The 27,006-nt window shown below is 36.6% G+C and overlaps 2 protein-coding genes across 4 annotated transcripts; both read left to right on the forward strand.

Annotated features, from left to right (window-relative positions):
- The first annotated feature begins 18,245 nt into the window (after positions 1-18,245).
- Positions 18,246-22,045, forward strand: LOC116213700 (proton pump-interactor 1-like). 2 transcript variants are annotated; one of them, XM_031548731.1, is made up of 8 exons: positions 18,246-18,501; positions 19,154-19,528; positions 19,618-19,806; positions 19,898-20,077; positions 20,165-20,359; positions 20,563-20,661; positions 20,801-21,322; positions 21,499-22,045. In XM_031548731.1, the coding sequence occupies exons 2-8, from the start codon at positions 19,181-19,183 to the stop codon at positions 21,808-21,810; spliced, it is 1,845 nt and encodes a 614-aa protein (XP_031404591.1). In that variant the 5' UTR covers positions 18,246-18,501; positions 19,154-19,180; the 3' UTR covers positions 21,811-22,045. The 2 variants fall into 2 exon arrangements, with proteins under 2 accessions (XP_031404591.1, XP_031404592.1); XM_031548732.1 differs by having other exon boundaries at positions 18,277-18,564.
- A 566-nt stretch (positions 22,046-22,611) lies between these two features.
- LOC116213701 (putative RNA-binding protein YlmH) lies at positions 22,612-26,813 on the forward strand. 2 transcript variants are annotated; one of them, XM_031548734.1, is made up of 11 exons: positions 22,612-22,864; positions 23,652-23,761; positions 23,871-24,002; positions 24,081-24,154; positions 24,254-24,359; positions 24,999-25,067; positions 25,630-25,694; positions 25,807-25,905; positions 26,096-26,195; positions 26,296-26,368; positions 26,452-26,813. In XM_031548734.1, exons 1-10 carry the CDS (start codon positions 22,684-22,686, stop codon positions 26,356-26,358), a joined length of 999 nt encoding a protein of 332 aa, XP_031404594.1. In that variant the 5' UTR covers positions 22,612-22,683; the 3' UTR covers positions 26,359-26,368; positions 26,452-26,813. The 2 variants fall into 2 exon arrangements, with proteins under 2 accessions (XP_031404594.1, XP_031404593.1); XM_031548733.1 differs by having other exon boundaries at positions 26,296-26,813.
- Positions 26,814-27,006: the final 193 nt, after the last annotated feature.

Below are 27,006 nucleotides of genomic sequence, written 5' to 3' on the forward strand. Positions count from 1 at the left end.
CCATAAAAAATTCATGCGACCCCTTTTGTAGCTCGGAAAGAGTATATCGAGATCATTATCGGTAAATGATTACTCAACAACAACATAATCACCCAGAGAGTCAAGGTCGTTGAATGCACCATGAACAAAAGGTTGATCCGAGAGATCAAATGAGATCCCATTGAATAAAAAATACTCCAAAACAACATAATCTCTTTCTTGATTTTCTCTTTTATTTTCATGTACCAGAGAACTATCTCTCTATTTCTTTGTCCCGTTTAATATGGTGTGACATTTCTTTATTAAACCAATCGGCAGAATAAATAATTAATTGGATATGATTAGGTGCGTCTTTTTTTTTTCTTTTTTGGCGGAAGTGGAGAAAAAGCGTATGATTACACAAATGCAAGACGCGTGATCAATTTAGATTAATTATTACGGAAAATCCTACCAGCTAGTTTGAAAATAAAAGAAGGCCTGTTTTATAAAATTGAAAAAAAAAACAAAACCAGCAGAATAAATCTTGATCTTCCCGTGGAAAGTGGGATGTTTATATTTTTTTATTAAGGAAAACATGAAATGAAGGACTGATAATCACGGCAATATTTCAACCAAAAAAAAAGAATCAAATTGCGATACTTTTACTAGATATTCGAGTCGTATCGTAATTAATGGGTCATTTCGAGTAAAACGGGCAATACCGTTTAATAGTCTCTTTTGCTCTATATGCTTATCGTGCAAAATCATTCGATAAGACCGATTTGCTCATTTAATTTAATTTAATTACAAAAATGCCAAGTAAATGTTGACCATGAATGACATTCTTATATATAATGTAGCGACGATAATTCGGAAACAACCCAAGATCGAGATTTTCAAACACGAACGAGCCAAATAACAACTCATAGCAACAAAGTAGAGTAGAGATGGAGGAGAATCAAGAGATCGAGATTTGAACCCGAAACAGGAAACATCCACAACGCCAGAGCACAGGAAAATCCACTAGAAGATCGGGAGATTACGAATGTACACATTCTTGATCATTCAAAGAACCCAAAAGTCCCAAATTGCAAGTACCCTAACCCTTTCTTCCTCTTCTCTCTCTCAAAGATGTTGTCTTTTTTGTCGATATGTTTACAAGAGAAAGCCAAAGAGATATAAATGGATCCTAAATCGGGTCAAAGGAGGTGAACCCTAGTCAATTCGAGTAGAAAAACACAAAGAAAATCGAGTCAGATCACTGGCCGAACTTGCCCAGATTTCAGTTGAGCTCTCAAATGATGCTACAGCATGCACCGTGATGTTGCAACTTTGACAGAGAACGAGATTACTTGAACAGTAGTTGATTAGCTCCTCCAATCCCTCTCCATCATCTTCGTCGATTTCTTTGTCGTTCTTTGAGTCTCCCATTTCTCACGAATCTCTAAGTCTCCAATATGGAATGCGAGGCAACTCGATCAAACATATAAGGGGAATTATTTTCCATTCTAGTAGAATGCGCTTAAAGAATTGACCTTACTTGACTTCAAATTATTAATTAAATTTACTATAGGAGTGCCAAACTTCAGTAATAATATTAAATTAAACGAGAGAGTTGTGAATTTTGAATATTGATCTATCTCACCTATCACAAACAGTCGAGTTTAGTGTAAAATGATCATCTGTAAAAGTCAGACAAACTGTAAGACGTAAATTTAATTAGCCTTAATAAGTCACAAAATTGAACGATAATTCAAATAGCTATTCGGACAAATAGAATACTATCAAATTAACTTAATTTCATTAGTATAGGAACTTGGAAATTCAAACCGAAACAAAGGCGAAACCGAAATATACGAGAGAGAGCCGAGTCCTGTGTTAGACACAAACCCCTTGAAACAGAATTGTCCCCTCCTGGGTGCTTGAGGTTACGTGGACAATCGTTTCCCAGGATAAAACGGCAACAAGCGAAGCAGCAGCACAAACAGCAACGCTTCAGCGAACTCGAAGAGAAGCGTGAACACTTTTGAGGTCGAATTTTCTTCTTGTTTTTCAATCGGCTATAGGAAGCAATGGAAGGCAGGAGACTTTTTCTCTTGTTCTCTTTCCTTTTTGCCGTGTGCCCCTTTTATAGACTATGGGTTCCATCCGTTATATGACTCTTCCTATTCTCCATTTATGGGGAATAATTCACATATATTCAATATACATGTTAATGACATTTGATTATTCATGAATGCAATCCATTCATTTCTTGTAACCGCCAAGAAAATCAAGAGTCATTAGCTCGTGAGCAATTTCCTCATTCACCCATTAGCCATAATTTCCAACAATCCCCCACATGAATGGAAATTGTTTTGTTTCGACTCGTAAATAGTGTTCACCAGTTGAACCTGTATAGGATAGGTAGGTGTCACCACCCTTGAACCTTCCCTTGTGAAAATGCATGTACTTTACTAGCAGTCCAATAGACACGATATCATTGAATTGTTCTGCTGTTTTGTGTAAAGATATTACACACCTCACACAAGATTCAACTAACTTCCTTCGGTTCTCATAGTTGTGTCCTTTTTTTTTTGCCATGGAACACCGTTCTGGTTCTGCGAGAGTTTCTGAAGAATTAAGTCCATAAAAATTCTCCTCTAAAGCGGCCTCACTTTTCTCTCACATAGGTGATTTCACATATCATTAAAGCAATTTAGATTGCTAGCCTTATCCGTTTATCACTGTTTCATCAAGGAATGGTCCAGGGATTTTCTCCCCTACAGTGATTTGATTCGGTTCTATAACTTGGTTGTCCCATTGAACCTAGATCTTGGGATCTCCAGTCAGCTAGGTTGGGTGTCCGCTATAAAACCTTTCCTCTAATGGACTTTAGACCCATTCCCTTTGACAACTTCTCAAACTGCTCTTTACTTAACCCTTTGGTTAGCGGATCCGATATATTATCCTTTGACCGCACGTAGTCAATAGATATAATTCCAGTTGAGATCAGTTGTCTAATGGTGTTGTGTCTACGACGTATATGTCTAGACTTACCATTATACATATTACTTTGTGCCCTTCCAATTGCTGTTTGACTGTCACAGTGGATACAAATTGGTGGCACAGGTTTTTCCCATTGAGGAATGCCCTCTAGAAAATGGCGTAGCCATTCAGCTTCTTCTCCACATTTATCCAGAGCAATAAACTCAGATTCCATTGTGGACCTAGCGATAATAGTTTGTTTCGAGGACTTCCATGAAACTGCTGCACCTGCTAGTGTGAACACATATCCACTAGTGGATTTTGAATCCGTTATATCAGATATCCAATTCGCATCACTGTATCCCTCTAGGACAGCTGGATATCTAGTATAGTGCAGCCCGTAATCTCGAGTGTATCTAAGGTATTTGAGTACCCTGACAATTGCCTTCCAATGGTCTCCACTCGGATTACTCGTATATCTACTGAGTCTACTAACCGAGTATGCAATATCAGGCCTAGTACAACTCATCAGATACATCAGACTTCCAATGACCCGCGAGTATTCTAACTGAGAAATACTCTCTTTTCTATTCTTTGATAGATGAAGATTATTGTCTATTGGAGTCTTTGAAATTCCAGAATCATTTTTGGTAAATTTTTCCAGAATTTTATCTATGTAGTGTGACTGACTCAAAATTAGTCCATCTGATGTTCTCATGATTTTAATTCCTAAAATCACATCAGCGAGTCCCATATCTTTCATATCAAATCTTGAATTCAACATATTCTTCGTAGATTTGATCATTCTGTCATCACTACCAACAATGAGTATGTCATCCACGTAGAGACATAAAATGACGTAACCATTTTCTGTTTCTTTAATGTATACACATTTATCACACTCATTGATTTTAAATCCTTTGGAAATCATTGCATTATCGAATTTTTCGTGCCACTGTTTTGGCGCTTGTTTTAACCCATACAATGATTTGACCAATTTACAGACTTTCCTTTCTTTTCCTGGAGTCACGAACCCCTCGGGTTGTTCCATATAGATTTCTTCATCTAAATCTCCATTTAGGAAAGCTGTTTTCACATCCATTTGATGAACTTCCAAATTACGCAATGCCGCAACTGCAAGTATCATCCTAATGGAATTTATTCTTGTCACAGGAGAATAAGTATCAAAATAGTCCAAGCCTTCCTTTTGCTTGTATCCCTTAATTACAAGCCTGGCCTTGTACTTATCAATGGATCCATCTGCTTTCATTTTCCTTTTAAAGATCCATTTGGATCCTAAGGGTTTACAACTAGTGGGGAGATCCACTAATTCCCAAGTGTGATTTCGCAGAATCGAATCAATTTCACTTTTGATTGCCTCCTTCCAAAGAGGTCCCTCAGAGGAATTTACTGCTTCAGCATAGCTTTGTGGTTCATTTTCTAACAAATATGTCAGAAAATCATTCCCGAATGATTTTTCAATTCTAGCTCTTTTGCTGCGTCTAGGTTCAATCTCTTCATCCGAACCCTGCCTTTCATGATCTACGTCATGAAGTCCATCATTCATAGTGCACGAGGTTCGTTTTGATGAACTCGATACCTCATTCAATTTACATGGAAATACATCTTCAAAGAACGATGCATTCCTTGATTCCATTATCGTGTTCTTGTGTATATCGGGAATCTTAGATTCATGCACAAGAAATCGATAAGCACTACTGTTATGTGCATAGCCAATAAAGATGCAGTCCACCGTCTTAGGACCGATCTTTACTTTCTTTGGTGCCGGAACGACTACTTTTGCCAAACACCCCCACACTCGCAAGTGGTCGTAGGATGATCTCCTACCTCTGAATAATTCATAAGGTGTCTTTTCCCTTTTCTTTCGAGGCACCTTATTTAATAGGTAATTGCTTGACAATATTGCTTCACCCCACATATTTTGAGGTAATCCTGAACTTAATATCATCGCATTCATCATGTCTTTCAATGTGCGATTTTTGCGTTCAGCAACACCATTCGATTGAGGTGAATAGGGTGCAGTCACTTCGTGTATAATTCCGTATTGTGCACAGAATTCCCCGAAAGGCGTTACATATTCGCCTCTTCTGTCACTCCTCAATCTCTTGATTTTCTTGTTGAGTTGATTCTCAACTTCATTTTTATAGAGAACAAATTTCTCTATGGCCTCATTTTTGCTTTTCAACAAATATACGTAACAGTATTTTGTACTATCATCGATAAAGGTAATAAAATAATTATTACCACCTCTTGTTGTTGCGAACTTTAAATCGCATACATCACTATGAATTAGATCTAGTGGCTCGGTGTTCCTTTCAATCGTTTGAAAGGGTGATCTTGTCAATTTTGCCTCAACACAAATTTCACATTTGTGCCGTGAATTAATTTGGAATGTAGGTATGTGATTCAAGTTAATTAATCTACGCAAAGTATTATAATTAACATGACCTAGTCTTCCATGCCACAAATCAGGAGACTCAATCAAATACGCAGAAGAACCAGAATTCTTATTGATTATGGTCATTACATTGAGCTTAAAAAGCCCGTCACATACATATCCCTTTCCTACGTACATTCCAGACTTGGACAGAATAACTTTGTCCGACTCAAAAACCATTCTGAACCCATGTTTGTTCAGCAATGACCCGGAGACTAAATTCTTTCGAATCTCAGGTACGTACAATACATTGTTCAGAGTCAACTCCTTTCCTGAAGTCATCTTTAAGACTACCTTTCCTTGACCTTCAACAGCAGAATGGGCAGAGTTTCCCATATAGATCCTTTCCCCAGTGACCGGTTCGAGCATAGAGAACAGGTCTCTATTTGAGCACACATGTCTGGTGGCACCGGTATCAAGCCACCATTCCTTTGGGTTGGACCCAATGAGGTTCACCTCTGAAACCACAGCAGATAGGTTGATGTCTGCCACATCTCGAGCCATTTCATTGACCACGTTTGCTTCATGATCCTTTTTCCTTTTTGGGAGCCTGCAGTCAGCAGATCTGTGACCTTTCTTGTCACAGTTGAAGCATTTCCCTTGAAACTTGGGCTTGAAGACTCCTCCATTCGTACCCAGCTTCTTCTTGCCTTTTTTGTTCTTAGAGCTTTGCCCTTGCTCCATGACATTTACCTTAGCAGCAGGGAGGATGAGATCCTTTCCGGAGTTTTTATTGTCTTCTTCAATTCGAAGCTTGACAACAAGATCTTCCATTGTCATCTCCTTTCGCTTATGCTTCAGATAATTCTTGAAATCCTTCCAACCAGAAGGCAGTTTCTCAATGACAACAGCCACTTGGAAGGATTCACTTAGAGCCATTCCCTCAGCCTGAATCTCATGTAAGAGCACTTGCAATTCCTGCACTTGACTCATTACGGTCCTTGAATCCACCATTTTAAAATCGAGGAATCGTCCGACGAGAAATTTCTTCGCACCGGCATCCTCTGATTTATATTTACGGTCCAAGGATTCCCATAGTTCCTTTGCCGTCTTAAACCCCTGATAGACACTATACAGGGAATCATGAAGACTATTCATGATATAATTCCGGCAGAGATAGTCGGAGTGCTTCCAAGCGTCAACCGCACTGAGAGCCTGCACATCTGACTCCCCCACAGATAGGGTTGGAGCATTTTCAGTCAAAAATCTTGCAAGGTTCAGAGTTGTGAGGTAGAATAGCATCTTTTGCTGCCACCTCTTGAAGTTCAACCCATTGAACTTCTCGGGCTTCTCGACATGGTTCACAGGGACCATCGAGGGAGCAGCCACGTTTTGGCTAACCAAATGGTTAGGCAAGATAGGAGCAGGGCCGGAGCCAGTAGTCTGGCTTCCGTTGGTCGTATCTCCATCGTTCCCCGACGCCATTCGAATCGTTCAAATAACAAATTCTGTTTCAAGATTGTAAGACGTAAATTTAATTAGCCTTAATAAGTCACAAAATTGAACGATAATTCAAATAGCTATTCGGACAAATAGAATACTATCAAATTAACTTAATTTCATTAGTATAGGAACTTGGAAATTCAAACCGAAACAAAGGCGAAACCGAAAGATACGAGAGAGAGCCGAGTCCTGTGTTAGACACAAACCCCTTGAAACAGAATTGTCCCCTCCTGGGTGCTTGAGGTTACGTGGACAATCGTTTCCCAGGATAAAACGGCAACAAGCGAAGCAGCAGCACAAACAGCAACGCTTCAGCGAACTCGAAGAGAAGCGTGAACACTTTTGAGGTCGAATTTTCTTCTTGTTTTTCAATCGGCTATAGGAAGCAATGGAAGGCAGGAGACTTTTTCTCTTGTTCTCTTTCCTTTTTGCCGTGTGCCCCTTTTATAGACTATGGGTTCCATCCGTTATATGACTCTTCCTATTCTCCATTTATGGGGAATAATTCACATATATTCAATATACATGTTAATGACATTTGATTATTCATGAATGCAATCCATTCATTTCTTGTAACCGCCAAGAAAATCAAGAGTCATTAGCTCGTGAGCAATTTCCTCATTCACCCATTAGCCATAATTTCCAACACAAACAATATATAAGAAGTCCCGTAATATTTGTTCATCGAGAGCCTTCCTTCAAATCGCAAAATCTTCAGGTGAATATGCATATCTTATTTTTTAGGTATTGAATCAATCTATGGGAAAGACGAATCCTAACGGGATCTCATACCGGTGGAAATTGCACAGAATTTATCAAACCAAATTCCTCAACTGTCATTGGTATTGGGACAAAAAGTGGAAGAAATTGGGGAAGTAAGCATTAATTGACGCAATAAAGATTGATAGAGAGGTGTGCAATGACTTTGGCCCATTGGGGGATTAAAGCCTACATCAATTGCAATAAAGGTAGCACGCCCTTTAACCTAACAATCCCAGGCTCCTAATACCACACAGCGTATGAGTCAATCCCTAGGCTCCTAATATTTCACACCCAGAAGTCATCATTTACACACTTCACACTTCACAGTATGAGAGGAAGAAAAAGAATATAACACCTTCCTCCGATAATCTTCGCCCTAGATCCCCGATACACTCGCACGTTACGATCAATAGAACTAACATCTCATAAAAGTTCTTAATGAAAACCACGACTTGAGTTAAATAAAAGGCTAAAGGCCCGTTTGTTTTCAGGGTTACAATCACAAAAACTTTAACTTTAACTTTAACTCAACCCACTACACAACAAAAATACACATTTCCCAAGTCAACTTTAACTTTAACTCAACACACTATACAACATTTGTCTTTTTCCACAATCAAAATCAAAGTTACTTTAACTCTGAAACCAAACGCCTCATAAGTGATTGTAAAAATTGATTCTTTTTTTTTTTTTGAAGCCGTAAAAGCTTGTTTTGCTTATCCGATAATTTGAAATATAAAAAGACATTTGAAATTTTAGATTTTTTATACCATATAAAACCAATGTGAGGTAAACCTATATAGTCATACAAATTTTGTAGCACGGTAAAGAATCATCTAATACCATACAGAACTTAGAGGTAGGAAATAGACTTCTAAAGACAATTATACCAATTATTCACAACTACAGCAGTCGATAATGACAATTTAAAGAAGTGGCTCACTTTTAACTCCTTGATTTTCTTCCGATTTCGAGTCTTTCAACTTCTGGACGTCGCCATGCAATTGAGTCACCATGCCAACGGCTTCAATCAAGATAGCAACCTTGTTCGTTTTCGGAGGCCTTTCAGGTTCTAGTATAGCTCCCAATTAATTCAAGAAACCTAGTAATCATGTCAAGAAAGCATAGAGGTTCAACAATTGGATTTGCACGTACCAGTTAAGAGAGAGAAAGGGGGAGGGAGGAAATCTCATTTTATATCATAAAGGATCATATTGTAATTTGAGGACGATCTAATGGCTCAAATTAGTTTGTGGTGTGAAAAAATCCAAAATTCGCAATGTAAAATTTAGCAAACTTTATCGTATTTCAAAAGTAACAAATATTGTTCAACAATTATGTTTTAGTATTTTCTTCATTCTCAAATATATCCTTAAGCAAATACCAAAAATTGACAATTACGGAGGATTTACATGGGAGAATAAATTCATTTATGTATACTTGTATTTGTTTCGGTGTATGATTCGATCGGGCACCGTAATGTACGGCAACATTCTTGAACGATCCGCCGGCCAAGAGAGAGAGAGAGATTACAACTATCACCCAATGACGCAATCGCTGCCCAAACCCAATGAAGCATTTAGAGCCTGTTTGGTTTCGCGATAATATTTTAGACTCACAATTCTAACTTAATTCTACCCACTACAAAATAAAATAATTCATACAAAGTCAAAAAGTGGGTCCCATTTATATCACTTTTTCCCACAACAAAACAACATAACTCATACAAAGTCAAATGGGTGAGTTTCATTTATATCACTCAAAATCAAAATCAAAATCTAATTTTAAAATTTTACTATTAAACCAAACGCAACCTTAATTACTAACTGTCCCAACAATCTAACCGGGTCCGCAAATTTTGCCGATGCAAATCATTTCTAAGGCATCCTCGTGGACTTATATAATAGGCTCGATTTAATTGATGGGGACCCACAGAATTATTATTATTTATCGCTATTGTTTAATTAATATATTTATTTATTTATAATATAATGGGCCTCAGCTTCACGTTGTCGTCGTTATAATTGTCGATACAAAATAGAATGAGCTGATCAAGCCGAACGGATGTTTAATAATGATTTGCTCGACGTTCACGATCAACTAATGGCTAATGTTTAATTAATTAATAGTTTTTAATGAATGATTTTTAGGATACATATAATAATACAATAATATCGTGAGGAAAAATGAATTGATTTTTCCCGTCGGTGGGCCTATATTTGGGCCAGGGGCAGGACCGCATCACGCGTGAAGAATGGACTTTCCACCTTGGGCCCCTGAGAAAATAAGAAATGAGAAAAAAAAAATAGCTTATACTGAAAATAAAAACTGGTTCAGTTTGGTTGGTGAGTTATATTTTTAAGAATTTAACTCTAACTTTAACTTTACTAACTATACAATAAAAATCAATAAAGCAATTATTACTTTTATCTCTTTATTCAATTTTTTTAACCATTCAATTCAATTTTTAATATTAAATTCTCTCAAATATTCATTACTTTTTTCACAATTCAACAACACAGTCATTACTTCTTCTTAATTATTTATTACTTTTTTTTTACATTTTTTCTCATAATTCAATAACATAATCATTACAAATCAATTAAAATCGAAATCCAATTTTATTTAATTATAAAATCAAACACCCAAAGAGCTCTAGCTGCACAAGAGTGGGTCTTCTTTTTGCTCAAAATTGTTCAAAGATAAAACTCTCAGCTTTCAAGATTGCATGATTTGTTAAAGCGAACTCGCTACAGTGGAGATCTGCTTGCAGTCCATAGAAGCCGCAGCATGGTTGTAATGTAATGTAATGTAATACTACACACATCAGATATGATCTATATGCCCATGGATGTTCCAAGTTTAGCCGCTTTTCAATTGTTTCTATTTTTTTTCCCTATCCTTACTTCATTCAAAAATTTGCTATAAATTTTTGGATAAGAAATACAAAGGATAAAATGCGGTGAGCGTGGATAATCACCAACCATCATTTTTCAATTGTACTTTTTATTCTTTTTCTCCTTAGTCTTCGTTATGTCCTAGCAATTTGAAGAATACCAATTCTTTTTTTTTTCTAGGTAAAGTGATTCATTAAAGAAAAGTTGCGATTACATTAGGTCTGGATACCCTTCAAAGATATATAGTGAGCGAAAATTTGACAATGAGCCATAATGACCCAAGTCATGAGCTAGAAAATTGTATGTTCTAGGGATTTAGGAATATAACCAATCCGAAAAGTAATTAAGAGACATCATTATATCTGAAACTATGCTTCTAATTTCTCACGGCGAGTTTTGTGGGTGTAAAATAGCTTCTATCAACAGCAATGCATCGCAACGTAACCAGATTTTCTTCAGTCCCCTTTTTCTGCAACGGTGTTTAGGGCTAGGAGGGCTGCTCGGGCCTCTGACTGTAGTGGTTTTGCTTCATTCAAATTTGGAACCATGATAATGCTGGTGGTCGGTTCGGTGATGTATAACTCCCAATAGGCATGATCTGACCGTCTTCCATGATGCATCTATATTGATGATGGTCCAGTCGGGTCCTATGGGCTCCTAAGAAGCTTCGAGTTATGGGGGTGAAGTGCGTGAGTTTTCTTCTTGTTGCATCTTGCTACGTCCACCCCAGCTGTGCTCCCTGAAAGATCTCTTGATTCTTTTGGTGGTTTCATGAAGAATACCAATTCTATTTAAAAGAATACTATATTCTATTTCTTTCATAAACAGGAGAAGAATAAATAGATTTTAGTTCATTGTATTCTCATTAGAAGTATTATGTTATAATCATTCTAATTCATTATATTCATATCTTAACTTTTTACAAATATTTCGAATTAATAAATAGACCTATTATTCTATATCTATACAACTTCGCTCATATATTCAAATACATGCCATTATGATATTAAGTGATTTGAATTGTTTGAAATGATATGAAGTGTGATATATATAGCACCCAAAATTATATATTGTGTACAAAATACAAATAGAGCAAATTTTCTACTAGAAATCATTAGATGTATTGAGATATAACCATACAGAGAGAAGACATGATGAAAATGGGTAGCAATAGAATTCAGTATTATTTAATAAATGGACTTATAATATAATATAGATAATTATCAATCGTGGGAATAAATTTAACTCATATCATAATATATATATATATATATATATATATTATATGAAAATAAAGTAACAAACTGAATTCTCACGTCGCTACACCATCAAAAACATAGCACGAATTCTCACGTCATCACATCATCAAAAACATAAAACGAAGCTCTCTCGCGCTGCCACATCATTATTTATACCATTTTTTTATATTCTTATTAAGGAAATTTTGTTAATTAATAATATAGTAAATATATAGATTTTACATATAAGGCACAACTAAGTATACACGAGAGAATAAAATATGACATAAAGCCCAACGGAATATATACAAGGGAAAAAAATGCAATAGAATATATAGATTACATATACATCGTCAATATTTAGATTATATATAAAATATATAGTTATATAAGGGCATTATAATAATTTGCATTGCCACATATATATAAGATATAGTTATCGCACGAAAATATATATAGATTGCATGTTATATATATATATATATATAGTTGCTGCATCAAATTAAATATATAACTAACATAGGTTGGTTCAAGCTGTTCGGCGCTTGTTTTGCTTAAGTAAGGTCTCCAGTTCGAATAATTGTGAATGTAAAAACTCCACGTTGGAGAGCTTTACTCCTTAGTGGACTGACCCGGCTCGACTGGATTAGACGGAGCCCAATTAGACTTTCGGATACTCATTTGAATATATAATTATCGTATTCTGACAATTCAACATCTGTATATATATATATATATATATATATATAGTTCTTTGCTTAGTCGAGTATCTTTTAAAGTGGAGCAACATTTTTTTTGTTCGACTATAATAGGAGGCTCATGGCCTAATACAAGTAAATGGAAAGGAAATCTAAATAAATGGACATAGGTAGTCCCACTGATGATAATCGAACATATAACCTCTATAGATAATTCTAAACCTCAATTTTCCCTTCTTTCCCCAATTTTTTTTTGATTGAATTTTGATTTGTTCAATGAATTTGGTACCTTCAAATTTGAAATTGAATGTTTTAATATTGATTATTTTTTGCAAGATCTCCATTCAATTCTATTATGGGTGTCGCTTCAGTAACTATAAGAATTTTCTGATTTCTATACCTTGAATATCCTTTTTGGTATGTACCATGGTATTCAAAAGCCTAAAAGACCCCCACTAATCTAGTTCGAGCAAAGTTAGCATACGAAGAAGTAAAATTCTCTCAATCAAAGATTTTCTCTATTTACAATATTCGAACCCGAGACTTTATTTAAGGGAAATAAACAGCAAACCGCTTAAACCACCCTTTATTGGTTATACCTTGAATATTTATTTCTTATTCTTTTTCATAATTTAATGGAATTTTTTTCTCCATAAGCTTTGAGTATAGTAGCTTTATTAAATTATTCTTATTCTTCGGTGAAGTTTTGATTCGTAGAATGAATTTTTTAGTGCAAATTTCAAACTAATTGTTTCGATATTTTGATTGTCTTAACAATCTTCTCTAATTTTTTTCTTGATTGAACTTTGATTTGTTGAATGAATTTTAGTGGAAATTCGAGTTTTATTGTTTCGATATTGATTATTCTGACACGATCTCTATTCTAGTTTTATTATGGACGCTGCTTGTAAGAAATTTCTAATTTATATGCATTGAATATTTATTTTTTATTCTTATTTCATAATTTAATGGAAATATTTTCTCTATGAACTTCGAGTTCGATAGTTTTATTTAATAATTCTTATTTGCCAGTTGAATTTTGATTTGTAAAATGAATTTATTAATGCAAATTCAAAACTAGTTGTTTCGATATTAATTGTTTTAATATAATTTTTATTCTAGTTGTTACTTTAGTAATTGAAAATCCTTCAATATTTATTTTTCATTATTATTTTATAATTCAATTGGGATCTTTCTTTCATAAACTTTGAGTTCAATATACTTATTAATATATTTATTTTTCACAAAATTTGATTTGAGTAGTCATAACAATGATAACATTAATATTGAATTTTACTATCAACAATCAACTTCGTTTACGAGTATATATTTTTGAGTTTTACCACTCTTTATTTGATACATGATCAAATATACGGTACTTCTGTCCTTTGAGATTTCTTTTAACTTTTCACTTATTTTACTTTTATAGGATAGTTATCTTAGATTTTTTAATATAATATAGAAGAAAGTTATTTCATGCCTCTGCTTTAAATATTTTTGTATATGTATATTAGTAAAAGTAATAAGGGAAGGTATATCAGATTTTATACATGCATTCTTACTTTATTAGAATTAAAACTTAATATTTTTAAATTTCCTTATCATAAGACTTTTTCATGCACGTTTTACATATTATAATGAAACCAAAAAAACAATACTAATTTAATTTCTATAGTTTTAGATTTTTTTTCCCGAATTCCCATTTTTTCATAAAACTCAATCATTTATAAATATATATTAAGATCAAATTTTACATTATTTAACAATACGAATAAGTTTTGATATTTCAAATTTCTATCTTCAAATTCATTAATAATCGTCTACGTAACTCGCGGGTCTTCATCTAATATATTATTGAGAATTCATGACTTTAACGAAATTTTTTATAAAAAAAATTGAATTTATATGCATTAACATATGTACTTATAATTTTCCTATAAGAAGAAAAAAATTTGACCCGCAGCGATGCCCAAAATGTTATCCAGTTTTTACACATAAGTTAGGATGCATCAAATCAAATGGAATTACACATAGCCAGTAAATCTAAAAAATGTCACTCCTAAAAAGTCCGTGGAACATTTACGAAATTACCACAATCGTCACCCGACTACAACGGGCAAAAAAGGTATTCGAATTTCCTTTTTTAAGAAAATATCGGCCTTTTTTTTTTGTTGGGGGGGGTTGGTTTGTCCCTTATTGCGTCGAAGACTAAGTAGACAAAGGATTGGTTTTAGCATGTTCAAAATGAAGAAATCAACACCAATGAGTCGCACGTGTCCAAAAGTCAAATGCCATCCGCAGGGCAAATTAATGATGCATTTGATTTTAGAGTTAAAGTAAGTTTGATTTTGATTGTGGAAAAAAACAAATGAGATGAGATTATAAATTTGACTTGGAAAACGTGTATTTTTGTTGTGTAGTGTGTTGAGTTAAAATCAAAATCATGATTTTAAAATCAAACTTACAAATCAAACGGGACCTTCTGTTTGGAGGGCAAATCGGTCATTTTGAGATCGGGGCCACGTTTGGTTTGGCATTCAAATCGAATCTTCTCGGTCGGGTCTGTTGTAAATATCGACCCATATCTTGTCAGGGACTGTCCTTAAGGAAAGATATATTTCATTACCTTCCCGTTGTAGACGCGTGGTTGCAACCACCGGGGATAAGACAAAACCAAGAATTTGTCGTATCTTAACCCCGTTTCCAAACAGCACCCACCGTGTAAATAAATATCTTCTTCTTGCAATTCAAAATTATTATTGCAAAAAAATAAATAGTTTATTTGCAAAATGTGTGAGAGAGTTACTATCCACGGCGCTGGTCTCCACCCGCGTCTCTGACGCCACGTCGCATCATTAGAGACGCAAGGGAAAGACGTCCGGCGTTGCGGCGTCTCTTAAACGTAGAGACCAACGGGCGGTTGCCGCATGGGAGTCTTTGATCCCCACGTGACAGCTTTTGTTTTGTTTTTGTTTTTTTGTTTTTTTTTCATTTTTTTATATTTTAATTGTGGAATCTATTTTAGAGGCTTTATGGCTGAAGTAGTCAATTTTTCTTTTTATCGAGTGTATTTTTTAATAATGTAATGATTATATGGGAATGAGAGATTCATCTCAGACTCAAATCAGAGACTATGACCGGGGATAATTTTATATCTTACTTCAACCAAAATTGTAATCGTCCCTATTCATGAGAGTAATGACTGCTCTTGTACACAAGTTCATTTTGCGATATCACATTATATCATATATCTTGAAAATGATATCCAAGTACAGGTTATGCAAAAAACTTATTTACTCGCATTTCCTTAAAATTTTTAAATGGACCTCTTTTTACCCGACAAGTTTTGTATATTGTACCAGAAGTAACGAAGATAAAATAAGTGGTTTATAAGCCAAACTCGCAGAAGTAAAATTATTTATTAGCTGTATTAAATGATTCGAGCAGTATAATCACCAACTTATAACTATTTATAAGCTAGGGAGGTAATAAATATTAAATAATCTAACAAACACACATGTATATGATTATATAATTTCATCATAAAATCCATCAATTCATCCATAAATATAGTAAAATTGACTCTATTTCGTATGAAATGGGGCTATAGTTAGTAGGGTTAAAATGGTCAATTTATAATTACATAACAATGAAATATTTAATTAGATATTATAACTTATTATTATTTAAATAATATTGAAAAATGATTAATTGATCATATATAGGACTAAATCATAAACTATTAGCATGTAAAAGAAACTAAGATATATGAAATTACGTATAAAAATGTATAAATCAAATTTGTAAGAGAAATTTTAAAAAAATACCGAGTAAGTTAATTAATATAAATTTATCGAAGGTTATTACTTAAGATTATCGTATGAAATTTTAAACTATTGTTTTATATCTTTGTGATTCTTAAACATATTATTTTTTAGAAAATATATATAATTAATTAATTTTTCATATAAAAATTTTCCAAAAAAATAATACAAATCACTAATTCTATGAATTTATGGTCATATAACTAAATTGACTCCTATATTAATAAATGATTTCTCATTAGTGAACACAATCTTTAAAAAAATAAGAGAGCTGATTTAATCATGTGAGACCTAATTTCTATTATAAGATTGAAATTGTTATTATTATTATTTATGAACTTATAAAAAAATATCTAAAATAGTATTTTCAAAAAAGAAATTAAATATCCAATGCAATTTAAATAAAGTTAATTAGTAGCAAGTTGTCATTGAACTATTCAAATGAGTCTTGAATGTATTAAAACTATTAGAGTTGATAACAAAATAAAAAATAAAAAATTCATGTTTTAACAATTTTAGCATGAACATAAACTTTTCGATTTGATAATAATTATAGCACGTCGTCAAATTTCCCGTTAATTTGGATGGAAATTGCTGACGTATAGGTCAAGTGGGGTGCCGACATCCTCTGTGACCGCTAGTGACCCCAATTGGGGGGTGGTGGCCGGCGACGAGGCCCTCACCGCCGGCCACCACCCGTCGTCCCCATTTTGCATTTTTTTTTCTATTTTGATTTTTTTTATCTCCTGAAATAATTTTATTATTAAAAAAAATATGGTGGGTCTCGCTGTCCTACACGTTAGCAATTTCCATTTAAATTAATGAAAAATTTGATGTTGTGCCAGAATTATTATCAAATCGAAACTTTATGTATTTTTAAGTTAATGAAAAAAATTGTGCTATAATTGTTAAAATGTGAAAAATTTGTGTTTTTTGTGTTATTAACCCAAATTATTATTTAAGAATTTTTAGTCACCGTTAAAAATTCTAATATAATGAGTATAATTACCATTAAAAATAAACCCGTGCAATGCATGGTTAGAACACTAGCCAAACTATATTTTGTTACACCTTATGTTATATTTAAATGCTATTTATTATATTATATTACTTTCTAATAAAAATAAAATAGCAATTTTAAGTATAATCAATTCAGATGTTTTAGAATAGTGATTTGATATGTTCACCAGCTGGTCGCCGATCGTTAGGAAGTATATCATGCCGTTTTCACTCCATCTGTTTCCTTCGGCCCTTGGCATTTTACATGTGACCACCATATGCTGCGTAGCATGCTATTAATATGACCTTATCATATGGTGGTTAGTTTTATATTGAAGTAACGCAAATTTTCATCTTTATTAAACTAAAACGCTCAATAAATGGAAATTCTGTCGTTTTGCATGAATATCAAGATTATTACATGTCTACCAGTTTTAGGAAAAAGATATTCTTCATGCAAAAAATTATCCAAGAAAAAGAGCATTAAAAATTTATTTTGAATAGATGGCAAGGGAGCTATTCTATTTATACACGGCCATGTCAACGGATAATTTTTTCATCCCTTTTTTTTTTTTCGTTTTCGCATTATTGATTTTCCCACTTTTGCAGACGAGGGCTGCGCATATAGAGTCTATCTAAACCATTCATAGAAAATCACCCCATTTTGGTTAACTTTAAAATTACAATGGCAGAATCATTAATTCTGCAAATTTCATAGATAGTAAAATCAAATGAAAAAGGCAAAATTTTTAAAAAATTATCAAAAAAGTAATTACGAGATATGATTCAATTTGCAAATTATCACCCATGGTCCTGTCGAAATAGGATTATCCCCAAAAATAATATAAAGAGAAAAACGAAGATGGCAAAGGCTTCCATTCCCACGAGCTGCAGCTCCTAACTACAAAACCGGCAGTCCGATGTTTTCACTTTTGCTCCTCTTGGGGAAATTAAGATAAAAAGGAAACTGGAAAAAAAAAAGGAAAAAAAAACTGAAATCCTCTGTTCGCCTCTATCTCCTTCTCTCTCTCTCTCTCTCTCTCTCTCTCTCTCTCTGCGACTGTAAATTTAGCTTCAGCTCTCTCTCTCTCTCTCAATCTCTCAGCTTGGAAAGGAGAGAGACTCGTAGGGGTGGGTAAGAGAGAAAGACAAGGGGAGACGAGATCTGACCCCTTCCCCTCCTTCTTCAGTTTTCAAGAGAGGGTTCTTCTTCCTCCAATCTCCATCGAAATCCCGGGGGCCCCTGTCAAAGAAAAGGTCCTCTTTTGAATCTCTCTCTCTCTTTTCCCCCCTCCCTCCCAACTTTCTCCCTTGTTTCTGGTAAGAATCCTCCCCTTTTACGCTTCCTCGCCGATCTGCATGTAATTCTTGGAAATGGACTCGTCTGCCCTGTTTTGCAACCGTTTCTGCTCGTTCATCGATCTGTTGCCGACCCGATTGATCTCTATCTCTCTCGAGGCAGGGATCGATCGGGGAGGTTGCTTCTTGTTTTGCCCGACTAGATATCTTGGTGTTGTGCCGACTCACTTGGAAATGGCTCGGATTTGCTGTACATGCAGACTGTTTTCTGATTGAATTAATGTATGATCTGCATGCGAAATGCCGAGTTGAGGTGTTAGACGATTGGTGATGTGATCCTCGAATCCTCGATTGGTCTTGTGGATTTTCGTGAGATCTATCCGAAAGCCTGCTGATCCTTGCATAGGTTTAGCTCTGGTAGCTGCTGAAAACGTGCAAGTACGCACGAGTTGAAAATCTGTTGTCTACTAAAGTGCTTTTGTGAGAGTTTGTATTAGAATAGAGCTGTTGATTGTTCTAAATACTCTGTTGAAGTAGGCATGAATAGGAAAAACGGGTCAAACTCGGAATGGTTGAATATATCTGATTGAAATGTTTTGGCTCCATATAGGTTTTCTCAAGCTGGTGAAAGGAAAACATGGGCGTTGAGGTTGTGGGATTCGAGAACGCCCCATCACCCATTGAGGCAGACAACAGCAAGTCTGTGTCTCATGAGAAGGAAAGTGGGACAGCTGGTGAGCACATAAAATTTGGGTCACACGAGAATGGTTCAATTAAGGCAGACGTCAATAAGGTCTCTGATGCCAATTTCCCAAAGGATGCTGTCGACGAGTGGCCTGAGCACAAGGTCCATTATTTCTACTTTGTCAGGTGCAGGCCCCTCGATGATCCCAATATTAAAGCTAAAATGGATCATGCCGATAAGGATATCGTGCGCTGGACCCAAGCCCGGTTCCAGACGATCAATAAACTTAAGGATAAGAGGGTAAGCTGGAAATTGCATGATGTTGTGTGTTGGAGAAGAAATTTAGCATCACTGCTTGATAGTTGACAACAATTCTTTACATTATGCAGTCGGAGCGAGGGGAGATTATCTCTCAGTTGAAGCCTTTGGATGCAGAGAACAAGCAATTCAATATAATGGTAGATGGGAAGAGGAAGGAAATGGAACCTTTGCAGCAGGCTTTGGGGAAGCTTCGGACTGCTAACACTGCTGGTCGTGGAAGTGGGTTGTGCTCATCAGAGGAAGAGCTTAATGAAGTTGTATGTATTCAAGTCCGCATGTTTTTGGGGACTACTTTGTTGTTTGCATATTCAAATGTTTAATGCTTGTGCTGTAATTGGGTGTTTGCAGATCCAGAGCTTGAACTACCGAATTTCGCATGAGAGCATATCATTGGCAGAGGAGAAACAAATTCTTCGGGACATCAAGCAGCTCGAAGGGACGAGGGACAAGGTTATTGCAAATGCTGCTATGAGAACGAAGCTACAGGATTCTCTTGGTCAAAAAGAAGTCATACAAGATCAGGTTAAGGTAAGATATTTACGATTGATTATAGTCAGAGGAATCTTGTGTTTACAAATGAGTATTGGCTGATTGGGGTGAGAATTTTCATTGTAGCTCATGGGAGTTGACTTGGATGGAGTAAGGAAGGATCAGCAGGCAATTAAGGCGAGGATTAAGAACCTCAGAGACGAGTTGGTTAGAGTAGATGAGGATATTAAGTCCTTGCAGGAAGAGCTTTCAGAAGTGACGGAGAAGAAGGACAGAGCTTACAAAAATATGCAGGAACTTAGGAAGCTGCGCGACGAAGGGGTATGTCCTCCATTTTCATTTTGCTGTCTCAGGAACTCTTGTTTGATTAGAAATATTTGCGCGTGATTAGGGCTTGTTTACTTTTCTGATGTAGACTATACCTCCTGATCTATTCTACAGTCTCGAGCAAACTGTCTCCATGATAGATTTCAGCTTTTTCAGTTGATGAAATATTGATTCCTAATTATGTGGTTCTGCTTCAGAATACCCTCTTCTTTGAGAACCGCACACTCCTGAACAAAGTGAGAGATCTTGCAGCAAAAAAGGATGTTCAAGCCCTTCAGGAACTTTCACTCCTCGAGGTTTGTTATTCCGTAACCACAAACTTCTTAGATCTTTTTTGCCCATGAGAAGACAAAAAGAAAATGAAAGGAACCAAGGGAACTTTTAACATGCCTGCATTGATGCTTCTTGTTCTTTTGGTTTTGGATTTTTGATTAGGTGGATAAATTCATCTCCTCATGGAGCAGTAGCAAGAGTTTGAGGAATGATTATGAGAAGAGATTGTTGCAATCTCTCGATGGCCGTCAGATGAGTAAGGACGGACGGAGTCGGAACCCTAATGAGAAGCCATTGGTAGCAGTAGAGAACCCCGCTCCTCCTCAGACAGAAGCAGTGGCAAAATTCAACCCGAAAAAGACGAAGGAGGAGCCCAAGGCCGCTCCGCAGAAGGAAGCTGCCCCAACCCAGAAGCCTCGGAAGGAGGCTGTAGAGAAGGCAACTGAACCAGAATTTGCTTCTGAGGATGTTGGCTCGGTGGCCAAGGAGAATACTGGCTCGAAAAAATTGGTCAAGGAGCCCGAAGTGGAGAGCCAGGTAGATGCCGAGAAGTTGAAGGAGATGAAGAGAGAGGAGCAGATTGTGAAAGCGAAGCAGGCCATGGAGAGAAAGAAGAAGTTGGCAGAGAAGAATGCAGCCAAAGCAGCCATAAAAGCTGAGAAGGAAGCTCAGAAGAAGCTCAAGGTAATCTACTTATGCCTTTCGATCGTTACTGATTTTTCAAAATATAGATTTTGGATGGGAACTGTTTGTTTGCTCGAGCTCTTCGTTATGCGAGTAGAGATGGGAAAGTGAAACCCAGAATTTCTGAAATCTTTTCTGAAGTCGGGACTGACACAAGCTTGTGGTTTTCACTTCAGGAGCGTGAAAAGAAACTGAAGAAGAAAGCAGCCACATCGGCTCCTGCTACCAACTCGGAGGAGCAAGCTGACGAGGCAACTGAGCAGGAGGAAGACCCTACTCCTGAGGCTCCTGCACTGGAGAAGGAGAAGGAGAAGTTTCAAAGGGAGAAAATCGTTGTCAGGCACCGAGGCAGACCGAGAGGTTCAGAGTCGATCCCAAAGATAATCCCAAAGAGGAAGAAGTCCACAAACTACTGGGTCTGGGCTGCCCCTGCTGCAGTGGCCTTAGTGCTACTGCTGATAGCCCTTGGCTACCAGTACTTTGCTTGACCGAGTGGAAAGGTGGTGTTAGAGTCAGGACTTTCGGGCGTAAATTTTCTGCTCGTGGCAATAGCGGCTTCTTTTGTTAAGTTAATTTTTGTTCTTTCATCCCTCCGAGGGTGGACTTGAAACTCATAATGTTGTTTTTTTTTTCCCTCAGTTTTGGATACCTCCTGCTCTGTTGAAAAAAACATTACATAAAGTTACATGATATGTTGCTGAGTTTTAGAATTTTCGGGCTAAATGATCTAGTTGTGCCTCGAAAGTCGAAACATTACATAATGTATGAGTCCTGCCTGATGGGCCCTTGATGAGTTATAGTTTGCTCGAACTGGTGGGTTGATGCTGCTCGAACCGGTGGATCTGGATCAGCGCCATTCGAGTCGAGGATGCAAAAATTGTAGCTAATGTGAGCTCATTTGAGTCAGCGAGAATGCTTTGCTCGGGTCCGTGAAGTCTGTTGAAATTGTCGATATAGGTTCTTGGAGGACTGGATGTCGAGGTTTATACTTCCCGTGCTTATCCGGACTAGCCGGAAATCAGTCCATTCGAGCTGGTTCGAGCTTCTCAGGCTACTGCTTCCAAGGTAGTTTGGCATGGTCCTGTCAAACTCAACTGGACAAATCCTCGAAACTTCTTTGATTTTAGAGTTATCGTGAAATTCTGCAATCTGATCTATTTATATGTACCAAAATATATGGAAAAAAAAGCGATTTGTTTTATTTTAATTTACACTAAATTAAGAAACACTTATAAAAAAAAGAAATTAATTTATCTTTTTTTTATATATATATATTTTTGTTTTTATTTTTGGGATGAAACTTGAAGGAGACTCCGTAGTCTGGAGTGTGACAAACGGAGATAGAGCGATTACATACCGCCATGGCAGCCGCATGCTGCTCTGCGCCATGGATTCTCAGAAGAGCTGCCCGAGCTCTCGCTCTCTCTCATCACAACCGCCATCATACTCATATTCGGACTTCGCACGTAGAAAGTCTCAACCATCGCTCGCACTTCAACAATTTCCGCCTGTCACCTCTCGCTTCTCCTGTTCGACAATCAGGTCTTTGCACTGCTATGCTCCTCGTTTTTTGTTTTCCCTCCACATTTAGCGTATTCAGTCGTTTCTGCGTTAGCTCGGATATCCTCATTGAGCGATTCCTTCTAGTTATGAATGAGATGTTGTAGCTTCTGAAGGGGAAACACACACTCGGCTGCTCTTGTTCTGCTGTTGGAACAGATTTCGGAACGGTTTTTGCGTATTCCATTGATGAAAAGGGATAATTTTGAACGATCTTACTTCTTTTCTTGCTAAGGTTTCCTCAAAATTTCCGGCTGAATACAGACTAATCTCCTTCAGCTCGTGTTAAAGTCGAAATGCTACGTTCAGAAATGCTCACACCTAACTCTCCATTACATCAATCTAATAGTAATGCGTCCAATCGTGCGTTTGGTTACTGAGAAGCTTCAATAGAGAAGGAAGGATTCTGCAGGCTTACCCTGAAATGAAATTGGCTACCCAGATGCAACCTTAATTTGTCGATTAAAGCACACGCTTGAATAACAGTAGTCGGCTCTTTGATTGTAACCTTAAGTCGGTGGTTTCAGCAGTCAAATTTTATTCTCATGGTTCCTCCCTGGGAAGTTTATCTAGAAGCTTTCATGACCGGGGATCGGTTTATTGATATTGCTGAACTATTGAACGAGTCAATATCTGCGAAGTTACTTACAGCCCCCTTTTTTTGGCAAGTTTCTGCTGCAACCATCGTGCTATAATTCGCAGTTGAAGCTGTGAATACTTCTCTTGTTTCTATATCTTCTGACTGAATTTTTGTTTGGTAATGCTGTAGCTTCCCAGATATGTCAGCTGGCACAAGCTGCAAAAGGAAGCGTGGATGATCTACTCAAAGGAGTGGTGGATAAAAATATCACTGGTGAAGTGAAGCATATCCTTGAAATGGTACTTCATTGCAGACCTTAAGGAAATTGCACTACCTTCCAATGCGCCTGTTCCATTGAACGGTTTTTCTTTCTTTGAAATCTAAATGCTTTTAGGATGCATTGTGTAGGCTAATCGGGCGTCAATGTGGAAAATAGTGTTGCATACTGATTTTCTAACCCCACCAGTGTTGAAAGAGTCTATGCTTCTGCTGGAGAAGTTTGCTGATGTCAAGGCAATTGCTCAAGGAGGTTACCCACAGGTCAAATTTAGTGGTTTTAGTTGATGCTTTTTATCCTTCACATCTTTTCTTGAACTAATACAATTTTAAGGTATTCAGGCCGAACGCTGTAGGATTTCTATTGGACATGTTGAAACTTTGACAAGTGAACCTGATGCAGTTGCAGCATTGAGGTAGGAAAAATATACAAATCCTCATTTCACATTCAATCCGTAACCAAGGTAGACTTTAAAAGCATCTGTTATTACTTTGTTGAATGATCAATATTCCAGTATCACAGGTAGCTTTTCCTTCGGATCTTATTCTCATGGAGACTTCCTTGGCGCAATTCTTGGTACAGGGATTACTCGGGAAAAGCTTGGAGATATTATCTTGCAGGTACAGATTGTAATCTAAAAATTTTCCACGGAGTTCAAACTTTTAGTTTATTGTGGACCTTCATCCATCTGCGGTTATGAGGAAATGCAATTTTCTCTGTTAAGGTGAATATCCAAACTGCACTCCCAAGCAAACATTCAATCAGATGCATCCCAGATTCCAGATGATTATAAACTATCTGTCTCTGAGTGATGCTCTATTATTCCCTTTCAGCTAGATGGGGAACTAGCAAAATGGGGAGCTGTAGAAATGATGATTTTAAGGCACAACTCGTTCATTATTTTAACTACACCTATGTATTTTGTGACTTCCACGATCACCAATTGCTGATTACATTAAAGAACTTTCAGAGCATTGACAGTCTATGAGGTTATTTCTGAAGTTGCAAATGATAAACTCAACGTAACCAAACTAGTGCGTCTGACTTATGACAATCCAGATGAAATTTACTGTGAAATTTTGACATGATAGTCAATTTCATTTCTCGAGTTAGCATGTACTTTGTATGTTTTTTCGTGCCACTTTATAACTGAATCAGGCCTTTCTGAAATGTATTTGTTGTTCTGCTCTTTTTTTTTTTTTTCTGGATGAATTGTTGTTCTGCTCTTACATTTGTGTTTTTCCTGATGTTGCCTATAGGGTGCAAGGGGTGCTCAAGTCCTTATTGTTCCTGAGCTTGTGGATTACGTAATGTCTACATTGGACAGGGTAATGATTCTCCTGAAATATCATTGTCTAAAATGACCAGTACCTTTGGGATGCCCTTTTCAAGATGTGGCAAATATCAACAAGATAATGTAATATCATATACTGGATGTTGCTATTTTATATTTCCTGGAAATTTCTTTCAAAGGTTTCTCTGCTAAGTGCTTAGTTGCAGCAGGATGATTAGAATGGCGTGTTCTTCCTAGAGTTTAGGATAACATGAAACATGAATTAGTATTTTTTCTTTTTGGCTGGTATTAGCAATTTGAGGATCGTAATAACAGCAGTAAAAGTTCAGTTGACCAAACATAAAAAATTAAAATTAAAATTAAAATTAAAAAAATGAAAAAGAAATCCGTCCAAGGCCAATTATTGGCATCTTTAACTGTCACAGAAGTTAAATTTCAATATGGCTTGTCAAAATTAGAAATTGTTATATGAACATGCATGTCCTTAGTACTTCTCAAGTGAATTTAAGTAAACCTACTACTGGAGTATTTTATGTAAATTTCAACTATACTAGCACTCTTACTGCCTCTAACTGTATGGGATTTTCCTCAAACAGATTGGAAGTATTCGAGTCTCCTGTACAAAGATACCATTGGATGCCCTTGAATATGAACCACCAAGGTCAGAAGGAATTTATTGATTGGGCATGCCTTTACAGAAACTCTGGGATTCAGTGTCTTAGTTTCATCTCGCATGTTAACAAAGAGGTGCTCGTACGTTCGATTATCTGCAGGACCCAATCATTCAAATCTGTGGAAGCATCCGTAAGGGTCGATGCTCTCGCAAGTGCTGGATTTAAGATCTCTCGAACAAAACTATCCGCCCTTATCAGGTATTCATATCCATTGTAGCATCTCAATCCACATATAAGCTTTTGGAAATGAGTAGAATGATGAAAGAAATAAAGTACGTAGCCTCAGTTCTCTACTTGCATGGTGCTATGATTTTCCTTTATTTTCCATTATTAATTCTGGAAGGGGTGATGAAAATTTCAACTTGTCTTAATTTTGTTCTCCTCGCAGTAGTGGAGATGTACGCGTTAATTGGGCCACTGTAACAAAAAGTGGGTATACGCTGAAGAGTGGTGATGTTGTCTCTGTCAGTGGAAAAGGCAGGCTAAAGGTGGGCTGTTGATTGATTAAGACTATCCTTGTGTCCAGGAAAGTGTATCTCGTGGGAATTTAATCTTACATTTACTGCTACATTCTATATCTTGATACAGATCGGAGAAATAAACGCGACGAGGAAGGGCAAGTTTGCGGTTGAGCTTATTAGATATCTTTGAGTGAATGGAGGTACTTCATCAAGTAATTTACCAGGCATGAAAAGCTACTACGATTCAGCGCTCTCAGAATATCCACTTGCAAAACGTCTACAGGTGCATCATTGTTGATGCCAAAGAACTATATCTGGTGGGAACCTGGTAAAGGCTCGAGGGCACATCCAATCTTTCAGTTTGACAAGCGTCTTGCTTATCTTGTGATTGTTTGGTCCGAGGAGCTTCTTTTCAATGCTTATGCAGATTAAACATTCACATACTTTGATGTAGAAGCATGTGCTTATATTTCCAGTAGAGCTAAGATTCCAAATATCAGCGACAAGCAGGGCCATCTCCATCTCGTTAGAGCTCCTGCTTATGGCTTCTGCCCTCAAACCCGGGCCTTGTAAGGTTGTAGTGATCTCATTGAACTATACGTCGAGCCTCTTTTAAAACAGATTTGGTTTTATTTTGGTCATGAATCACATTGATATCCCTCCAATACATAAGTCACATAACTCATCCTTGCGGGGCTCTAGTAACGCGAGCTTGTGAGTCAAATTGGGGTTGAGGTAATGACCATTAAGCTTGGACCCGTTGGATCGGGCTTTGTGGGCTGAAGTCCAGCCCGCGCTGTTCCAAGCTGGGAGTTGGGTCTCGGGGCCCAGCGATGGC

The sequence above is a fragment of the Punica granatum genome, chromosome 7 (assembly GCF_007655135.1).
Source record: "Punica granatum isolate Tunisia-2019 chromosome 7, ASM765513v2, whole genome shotgun sequence".
Classification (NCBI taxonomy): domain Eukaryota; kingdom Viridiplantae; phylum Streptophyta; class Magnoliopsida; order Myrtales; family Lythraceae; genus Punica; species Punica granatum.